Genomic DNA, 10,937 nt, shown 5'->3' with positions numbered 1-10,937 from the left:
TGCGTTGTGACACTGTTAACTAATCGCTGACCCATGAAGATCCGTGTCCAAAATGGTCTTCAGTAACCCATGCTTGTCGTAAGAGGCGACTAACTGGATCGGGTGGTCAGGCTCGCTGGCTTGGTTGACACATGTCATCGATGCTCATGCTGTTGATCACTGGATTGTCAGGTCCAGACTCGATTATTTACAGAACGTCACCACATAGCTGGAATATTGTTGAGTGCTGCGTAAACCAAGAAACCAAAAAGCTACCCCACCGCCCCTTATTTCTTGGAGAACAATAGCCTGCTACACACCTGCTGACGCAGCCTGAAACAATAATCACTCTGCCATTCCATTGAAGATGTATTGAATTTATGCAATACAAATATTGAATGTATTATTATTCCATGTCATGGTTTTGCAGTATATCTGTGGTACAACATATGTTTTTGACGCCGCGGTATGTTGAGCAGAGCGATATATTGTATTATGGTTATTTGTAATCTGAGCATTGAAATTAACTGCATTGAAATATCTATGGTGACAGATGTTCGCGGAACAAAACACTCAAGCAAGTCACCAGAATAAACACACGGGACGGGAAACAGAAACACAGCTATAAGATATGATCTTTACAACCCAACAATGATAACCTGAGCATGTTTCGACCCATGCCTGCAGGACCCTGGCACGTTAGACTGATTCTCAGTCTCTGAAAATAGGTTATATTGATACAAAACATAAAAACTCTATTAAAATTGAAAATGAGCCCTGTGAGCTTGGGAATTTAGAACAAGAAGAAATCTAGACTTCATTTAGGTCTTTTGCATTTCAGAAAGGTCAACTAATGGTTGGTTGGTTGGCTGGTTGGTTGTTGTTTAACACCGTGAGTGCTGTAATTTGACTGCTATAGTTAAGAAAGGAAATACGATTCACCTTATCGTCAGCACACAAAGTCCGACATCTAACCCACTCAGCCAGCGCGGCTACCACTGTGAGAACATTCAAGGGCAGATTTGGTATTGCTAAAGACATCTTACACCAATATCATATATGAAAGATAGATCGTTATTAATGAAGAGTGTAGTCCTTCCGCCCATGGTCATACAGGCGGTCAGTCAGCACGTTATGTATAAGTGAGTGAGTGAGTTGGGTTTTACGCCGCTTTTAGCAATATTCCAGCAATATCACGACGGAGGACACCAGAAATGGGCTTCACACATTGTACCCATGTGGGGAATCGAACGCAGGTCTTCGGCGTGACGAGCGAACGCTTTAACCACTAGGCTACCCCACCGCCCCCGTTATGTGTAAGACAATATCTATACTACCCAAGAAAAGAAAAGCTAAACATGATTTTGGTTCAATTGTTTAGTAACATTTAATATGTTAATAAATAATGTTACAAAGGAGGAAATATGCAGCATGGAGAACACAGAAGTCGAGGTCATTACAACAGGGTTGAAATGTCACATTCAAAGGTCAAGGTCATCAACGTGGTCAGTATCGCGTATGCCCACCATTGGCATCAAAACAGCCTGGCATCTCCTTCCCATGGACCCAACAAGGGTCTGAATGACACGTTGGGGAACGTTGGCCCACTCCTCCTGAAGTGCTTGGGCCAATTGTTCTAGTGGCTGCGGCTGTTGTTGACGTTGACGTACATAGGTGCTCTATGGGATTTAAATCCGGCTATTTTCACGGCCAAGACAGAACCTGGACGTTGTTTGCCTGGAGGTAAGCTGTTGTGAGTCGAGCTGCATGTTCCCGGGCGTTGTCATGCTGGAAAAAGACATTGGCGTTCCGGGTGATGGGTAGGACGTGAGGTCTCAGGATCTCGTCTGTGTACCTCTGAGCCGTGAGATTGCCCTGCACACGGACAAGATCTGTTTTTCCAGTGTGTGAGATTTCTTGCCATACCATAACACTTCCACCGCCGAATCTGTCAACTTCTTGTGCGTTCGGACTGACTGACTGACTGAGTTTAGTTTTACGCCGCTTTTAGCAATATGCCAGCAATATCACGGCGGGGGACACCAGAAATGGGCTTCACACATTGTGCCCATGTGGGGAATCGAACCCGGGTCTTCGGCGTGACGAGCCAACGCTTTAACCACTAGGCTACCCCACCGCCCCTGTGCGTTCGGAAGACATGGTAGGCAAGTGGCGGCGTTTTGTTAAATTGTGAATGTTCATCTGTTTGCAAAAAATGAACTAAATTTCAACCTCATTGCCAAAGGTATTATCGATTGATAACAGTCAGACTCCTATCTGAATCAAAGATTTTGGATTTTGATCAAGAATATACGCTATTTTTCCGTTTTTATTCATTTTGCGTTTCTTTTTTGGGGGGCCAGTTTATAATCAACATGAGTCCTTCTAAAGCAGGTTTAACCAAACTTGAAAAGAAGACAAAAGCATCTTAATTTCAATAGAGTATTCAATTCAAAAGCAAATGTACACAATTTCATTTCATACAAAGTCCAAAGTACCGTTTGACTGACACTGAAAGACACGTGGTATCATAGTCTGAGCGACACAAATCATAAAGGTGTTTTTTTCTGCAAAATGTCATCAAATGTTGAATCAATAGTGAGTGTGCCCACCATTGGCTTCAAGACACGCAAAAACACGTCGAAGGCATTGATGACGTAAGACCAGGAATCACGCTAGGAGTGATCCGTTGCCATTCCTGTAGGAGACACTGCTCAAGTTGTTGAGCGGTGATAGGTGGCGCTGGTAGTCTTCTGATTTCTCGATCCAGGTAGTCCCATAAGTGTTCTATCGGATTCATGTCGAGAGAACATGTTGGCCACGACAAAACAAAGATGTTAGCGTTATGCAGAAAGTCGTTTGTCAGTCTTGTTGCAAGATGCCTTGCGTTATCCTGTTGGTTGACAATGCCACGTGGTTGTTGCTGGATCAATGGCAACACAACTGGTCGCAAAGCTTCATCCCTGATGCAGATTTCTCCCCACACCATCACGCTACGGGTCTAAACGGCCGGACTTGCTGGACATGCTAAACGTTCACCTACTCGTGCCCGGACGTCAATACAGTACAGGCCAATAACGCATCTGCCAACGTCGAACTCGCCTCGCCCATGTCAACTGACGTCGTCGGTTTTGAGATGTCAGATGCACTCCGCGGTAGCGTCGACGTGCCTCGAATACCATGTTCTCTTAGTCGTCGTACACTGCATGTCGTCAGTGAGCCTGCCCAACCCTACTCAAGTGAAAGTCATCACCATGGACTTGCGTCTGCCACCTGGCTTGCTCTAGGTGTAGTCATCCCGGGCGTGAGGCAACATGGATGTGTTTTCCACTTCACTCAAACCATTTGGAGGAAATGCCAAGAGTTGGGACTTCAGGTACATAACGATATATAATTGTACTACCAATGGTAAAATTGTATTAAACCTAAAAACTATTCATATAGAATATATTATGATAATGTAACTGTTACAATAGTTTTCACAATATTGTGATCATCCGGAATACCTGTATTCATATAAATAATAAGGGAATGAATATTACACATGAATTCCTATAATATGCAGAAATCATACACCACCAATCAGAGCGTGCACACGTATGTAAATAAAGTCTTGACCAGCGTCTACCTCCCACCCAGTCACATCAGACCAGGCCCCCATTTCTCGAAACAAACTTAAGTTTTTACTCAAATCTCAAACTGAGTTTCACAATTTGGAACAGCTGAATTTTTAACTCGACTGCATTTTTTAAATATAAATGCCCAAACAACTAAACTCATCTATCCACTAAACTCAAATTATCTTCTCTAGTTTGAGTTTAATACCGATTTCAGTTCATTCTGTGAAATGCATTTTCGTGCGGTTTTCTCAAGTTTGAGTAAAAACTCGAACTTAAGTCAAAACTCAGACTTAAGTTTGTTTTGAGAAATCGGGACCAGGCTTCCTGATACTTAAGCAGAAAGCTGCCACCCTTGGTCTCTGTGCCAGTACTTTGACTGGCAGATGTCAAGCGACACATTGCCCGTCTGCAGCTGGTCTGTCTTCAACCAGACAATAAATACAAACAACCATGTTGAAAGTAACTTGATGTATTATATTTATATTCATATTATCATATCATATCATATCATATCATATCATATCATATCATATCATATCATATCATATCATATCATATCATATCATAAAAATCTAATAATCATTTACATATAATTCTGTATTCAGGCTGGAACAGAAGGATAAACAGAAGGAATGGCGAGCGGACTCTTGGATTGTACAAGCTCATCCCTGCTCCACGCAAGGAAGCTAGGCAATTAGACCTACATGCAAGACTTTTGCTTGATGGAAAGTTGAGGCTCTACACTGAAGGATGTTATTATTATGTTTTATTTGGTGCCTTGTGACTGGGGGCACTTTTGACGATTTGATGCGGCCCTTTTGGCTAAATGTTTGTGGCCTTTTACTTTGTTGTGGCCCTTTTGATTTACCGCTCCTTTTGTAATGCGGCCCATTTGACCTGTTCCCTTCGTGGCGATGCTTTTAATTCCAGCAGACTGCAAATGACTGTTACTTTCCAATGTAAACACGGAGTAGGACTAAAACCTATTTGTCCGCCTATAGTTTAAATTAAACGCCTGAATACACTTTGGAACTGGGCTCTGTTATTCTAGAGGTTACGGATGTCGGGGCTGGGATCATTTGTATGTTTACGGAAACATACTCAAAGGGATAATTTCCTTGAAACAATCATATTGGCTCATAATGCAACTGTGCAGTTATTTGATTATATAAGAAAAGATTCCAAATATCATGCCTTGGATATAAACGTGTTGGAAAGTGTTATTTTATATTAAATAATTTTATCACTAAACTCCCTGTGATCTTTTGATGGTTTAAAATCTGATATCACTTCAATCAAGTGTGACGCTGAAGTCTGGTTTAACAAATACTCGACCTAAACAGGAAACTTGAAATGTCTGTGTAAAAGTGAATCTCCACTTCACATGTTACCAATTACCTCATTACGTCACTGACGTTAACGAGCCATTAATGGTAATGAAATGCAGTTATATTACCGAACCGCCGAAATATATGCTAATTTCTGTCAGTGTGGTATTAATTCGTTTTCCAATGGCCGAGCATTTAGGAGAGTATGAAATATAGGATAAATCTAAACCTGGTCATACACGATCTCAACCTGTGTCATCAATGAACAATATTTACAATTAATTCACAAACTATAATTGTATGAAAATGACACCATCACACTCCTTATTTACATACCTTTTCATATTTATAATTCATACTCTTTAATGTCATCACCTGAGAAGCACATGCAATTTGGTGGCGAAATGATACGTGCATTTTACATTTGGGTTTATTTCCTCACATGGTTAAACCTGGGAAATACTGTTGTTTCGTGTGCTGCTTTATGCAGGTTAGAACTGATCTTCAGTAGCCCATGGTTGTAAGAGGCGACTAACGGGATTGGGTGGTCAGGCTTGCTGACTTGGTTGACACATGTCATCGTATTCCCATTGCGTAGATCATGCTGTTGATCACTAGATTGTCTGGTCCAGACTCGATTATTTACAGACCGCCGCCATATAGCTGGAATATTGCTGAGCGAGGCAAACCAACCAAACCAACTTTATACAGGTGGTCGATTCCACTTACTTATAAATGGAAACACACAATCTCATTAACATCGGATTCTTCATGCCAGTTTACTATTGATGAAAGGTGGCATTTGTTTAGGATTTCGTCGGGAATTGAGGTAAGGTCGAAATTTCTGAAACCTTTAAGAGAACAATCTCCCTATTCCTAACAATTTATTCAGTATGTCTTGCACCTACTCTACGCATCCTGAAACACGTGATGTATATACCGTAGATACCAAACAATACGCTGGTAACTATGACAACAATCCACGTCGTTCTGTACTCATGGGAAACAAGCGGGTCAAAGGTCGCTATAATTCGGGCAGGTCCACCACTTCCGTCGAACACCTTCATTGCTCCTACAAATATTGTGGCCCCGAAGACTGGAATCTGGTCAATGTTGGCCACATTTTCCAGTCCGATAATTCCATTCTGTCCACACAGCACGTGAACTTTGAAGGTCGTCGACTGCCCGTAATCCAAGGAGGGAGTGTCGACCCCAACCATACTGACGTTTCTATTGGTCAACAGCCAGGAAATGGCGTCCTCGTGGTAACCCGGGAAATGGTAAGTGGAGGGGTCGTCGATCTTCTCGCTGTTGAAAACAAGTTTCTTGTCTTGAAAACGGGCGCCCCAACCTGAATTTATGAGTACAATGGCACCGTGTGGGATTCGACCATGCTCTCGTTCGTACCTGTCGAAGTCAGACTTTGTTACTCTATAGTCGTGATCCCTTTCTGCTTGTGACGTCACGTCGATAACCACCGCTGGACCAATCAGACGCTCGGGCGGAATCTCATGCGCCCTCCATTTACCTTTGGCGAAGTGGGCGGGGGAATCGAAATGCGTTCCTCCGTGTTCGGGGGTAACAAACCAGTTTATTTCGAACCTGTTCAAAAAATGGAACAAGACTGACATGTGGTGTCTGCACAATGGTGACAAAGATAGAAACAAGATCGGGGCGACCGGGCACTCGAACTCACAGGTTTCTTGCAGGAATATTTTCAAAACGAACCGCAGCGCCTTATACTACTGGGCCGCCCGTACTTCCTGGTGAATTACAGTAGAAATGTGCATATTGCACGAACGGTTTCATTAATGGGACATAGTGTCGTCTCATGTGCAGTGAAATGCTGTGCAAAGAGATGTAAACTAACTAGATGCCTCTAAATAACAATCCTAGAACATATGTATACAGAACACTCTCTATTTCACAACTTGACTGACCATCAGTTTGACTTCCTATTCCAATTCGACTTAGATTTTGAAAACATAATTTCTACTTTCAAGAATATTTTATAACCCTTACCACAACTTTGCGAGGAAGCCACGGTTGACGATGTTTAACTTGAATTTCGGAATTCCCTCGACTGGCCATTGGGGCATTTCCTTGCTGTGGGCCCAGGTAAGGTCTATCACTTTCATCTCGCCGCTGATTGGAGGTAGCAAAACGCTGATGCAAATGACAGAGAGTCTATACTTCATGTTGGTGTCTATGAATGTAATGATAACAAATTAGGTCATGGCTATAGTACCCCTTGACGTACAACGTTCACGACAGCCCTTATCGAGGAGATTAAATTGGTGAAACGTGTTGCTAAATATTCAGTCTTCCTTCACCAGGGATTCAACGAACATTAAATATGAGCTCTCTTGTATTTGTACTTTGTAACATTATTTTAATGAGAAAGATCACGATGTAGTTTGAAAACCTAATAGTGAAATACTCGAGAATTTAACAACAACAGGGTACATACATTGGTATATGCCAGTTGGAGACGCTGTCTGATAAGACAAGATATGGAGACCAGCCCAGCCCAGATAAGACCTTCGTGTAGAGAATCCCTGACCGATATGATCCAGCCACTGTCTGGGAAAGGGAGACAATCGTACTGAAAACGCGGTTATCACGTGGTACACTTATATTCACGTAACTGTCACGTGTATGGGACATGACGGTGAACGATGAATGAGTGAGTGACCAGACCACGTTTACACACACACACACACACACACAAAATTTCAATAGTTTGAAGAGAGAATTGATTTCTCTTTGGTGCGAACCATATACAAAAGGAGTGGTAATTAGCATTGCAGAGGGCGTTTGTTGGGACTATAAATGTGACGTCATAGCGCGGGGTATTCATTCTCGCCTGCAGTCAACTTCTCTTGTTCGCTTGTTCTTCAACAAGTATAAACATGGCTGCCTCATCCGGCATTGGTGGGAAACTGGACAGTATCCTATTTCAGATGGCCACGCGTGACCAAACTGTTAAAGCTGTCGACTGAAGGCTTACAGGTTTGCAAGAAAGCTGCAACAAAACCTTAGAGTTACAGAAGTTGCGCACCCAGAAAGACTTTGTCTGGAAACGTGAGGGACACACGTTGCAGTATCAATTGATTCTCTCAAGCAAATTAAATTCGCGTTTGATTACAAGACCGAATATATGCAAGAGCTGTTGGCCTCTGAAACAGAGAGGATGGAGAAGAGGAACAAACACATCAAGCTGCCGGACACCTCAGAAGGAGGCTGGGAGGCCGTGCGTCAATACGAGGCCAACGAGTTGGGGCGGTCAAGAAACTGGAGAAGAAGAGAGCCAAGTCGTGCAGGTTTACAACTTACAGGCCCCCTTCAGCGACTATCACCCAGTCTACTTCACCTCCTGGCGTTGTGTCAAGTCAGCTGAGCCTTACCCAGCGTCCTTTTGGAGCAGACCTGGACCTCCTTTCACAAAACACTAAGGTGATCGTAAAGCATTAAGGTAGCCTTAGTCCAATGTTAAAGAATGGGAGTTGAGGTTAACGTTTGTAAAGGTTGCTTCATGCGGCGACTCGTTCCACTCGGGAAGAGATTGCCTACGTGTCATAGCACAGTCAAACATCATCACCCTTGGCACATCCAGTACATTTGGCTGGACAAGGTAAAGTTGAATTTGGTTTAACTCACGAGTACGAGCAACGTTGTTCAGAAATCAGAATTAAAGGTAATTAGAGGCATTGTTCATGGCTCTGACAGGCGATTAATGCTACAGGCTTTGTATTGGACGTTATTGAAAATGGTTACAGGGTGCCTCTCTGTTTATTACCAGTTTCTATGGAATTTAGCAATAACAGATCAGCTTGCAATCATTCAGAGATTGTGTGTGAAGCCATTACGGATTCCTTGAACAAGGATTAGATCGTTGAATGTGCTGAAAAACCATTTGTTGTATATCCTTTATCTGTGGAGATTCAGACTTCAGGGAAGAAGAGCCTTTTTATAGATTCTTCTGTTGTTAACAAGCATGTATACAAACAGTCCGTCAAATATGAAGATTGGCGTACAGCCTTTGTGTACTTTAGGATAAATGACAGGTTGGCTAAATTCGATGTGCACTGGGCCACACTCGCCACACTGAGATGTATCCCCAGCATACAGCGTTCTTTGGATTTTCTTGGAATTGGTCATGAGGAAAGAAGTTTCTTGTTCTCCCGTTCGGTTTAACTTCGGCCCCCAATATATTTTCCAAAGTAACAAGGCAGTTGGTTAAGTATTGGCGTCATGATGGTTTGCACATAGTAATGTTCCTTGATGATGGACCTACCTATGGTTGATTCTTCAGAGACTGTTTGCAGTGTTTCAGCTTAAAAGGTCAAGAATGATATCATTTGGTCTGGCTTTGTTCCTAAGGCTGAGAGTGAGTGAGTGAGGATGTTTTAACGCCGCTTTTAGCAATATTCCAGCAATATCACGGCGGGGGACACCAGAAATGGGCTTCACACATTGTACCCCTGTGGGGAATCGAACCCGGGTCTTCGGCGTGACGGGTCAACGCTTTAACCACTAGGCTACCTTAAAACATCCTCACTCACTCACTCACTCACTCACTCACTGGGGATCTAGAGTGCCAGTTCGCAGTGTTTCTTCAGTTGTAGGACAAGTTGTTTCCATGAAGCTAGCGGTTGGTGATGACAAGATCGTTGTGGTGTGACATTCCAGCTGCAAGGTCTTGGAGTGACAGTAGTAGATTCTCACGTTGTAGCTTAGAATAGTTTCTGGTTGTCAAACAACACTATGTATAACTCACGACTCTGAGTTCAGACAGTTCAGCAACTAGGGTTGTATATAGCAATGCTAGTAGTACGGGCTTTGGAGGGCATTGTGTGCAGTTTGGAGGTAGATATTCTTATGGTCAGTGGATGAAATCGGAATGAGTTCTACGTGGCGGGATCTTAAGGCAGTGGCAATGGTACCTCGCTTGCAGTATAGTTCTGTTCGCTTGTTCTCAACAAATATAAACTTGGAAATGACAGATTTCAGCTTCGGTATCTCAGTTTCAGAAAAGAACGAGATGGACACAGTGTCGTTAATATTACCATGGGGCGGTAGGGTGGCCTGGTGGGTAAAGCGTTGGCTCGTCACGCCGAAGACCCGGGTTCGATTCCCCACATGGGTACAATGTGTGATGCCCATTTCAGGTGTTCCCCCCGCCGTGATGTTGCTGAAATATTGCTAAACGCGGCGTAAAACCAAACTCACTCACTAATATTACCGTACGATGTTGACGTCACAGAGGCGGGAGGATGTTGTCTCCAGTGATCGGGATGAGCTTATGTAACAGTTACACAGTATTAAATGTCTCGGCTGGTCTGCAGGGAACGTCCATTGTGTGTTGTGCTCTTTGAATATGGTTTGTTGGTTAGGAAGAGAATTCATTATTAACATAAAATCACACTAAAGGGAATGTTTTGATGTACACCGTGTAACATCACAAAATTCTCCATTTACAATTTTATTATGTACAATTTGGTGAACATAACAGTAAACTTTCTTGTATGTATGCCTTGATATAACTAGAAGCATATATATTTGGAGTGTAGGTTTACGGGATCTTTTGAATACAACCTGTAGAACATTTACGAAGAAGATTAATTTGGATGTGGTACACAGAATAGGTAGTACAACAAAGACATGGCCTGTTCCGTTGAAGATTTGGCATCCTCCATGAGCGCCAGGGTTGAAAGCTTTTGACATCATTGATTGTGCCAAACAGATAGGGAGAGAGGTTCTGTTCTGTTTATTTATTCAGTATTGGAGGCCTTTTGGCCCAGGGTGCCGTTCTACTAACCGATCTTAGCCCTATGCCAATCGTAAACCCCTAAAATCCCAATCTTAGCGTGACGTTACGATCGGCATACCGTTCCACTAACCAATCTTACCTAAGTCAATCGTAAAGTTAAGATTCAAAGTCTAAGTTGCTCATGACCAACTTAGGATAGCTAAAATCAATCGTAGAGAAACCAAAATGGTGGCTTTC

General features: G+C 42.8%; 1 protein-coding gene across 1 annotated transcript; it reads right to left on the bottom strand.

Annotated features, from left to right (window-relative positions):
* Positions 1–4,159: 4,159 nt before the first annotated feature.
* On the bottom strand, positions 4,160–7,491 carry LOC124284579 (isatin hydrolase-like). The gene is made up of 3 exons (XM_046720671.1): positions 7,398–7,491; positions 6,950–7,133; positions 4,160–6,529 (listed from the first exon to the last, which is right to left on the bottom strand). The coding sequence occupies exons 2-3, from the start codon at positions 7,123–7,125 to the stop codon at positions 5,812–5,814; spliced, it is 894 nt and encodes a 297-aa protein (XP_046576627.1). The 5' UTR covers positions 7,126–7,133; positions 7,398–7,491; the 3' UTR covers positions 4,160–5,811.
* Between the last annotated feature and the right edge of the window lie 3,446 nt (positions 7,492–10,937).

The sequence above is a fragment of the Haliotis rubra genome, unplaced genomic scaffold (assembly GCF_003918875.1).
Source record: "Haliotis rubra isolate DU_JTF1 unplaced genomic scaffold, ASM391887v1 Scf34, whole genome shotgun sequence".
Taxonomy (NCBI): domain Eukaryota; kingdom Metazoa; phylum Mollusca; class Gastropoda; order Lepetellida; family Haliotidae; genus Haliotis; species Haliotis rubra.
This window is presented reverse-complemented; position numbering and strand designations above follow the sequence as displayed.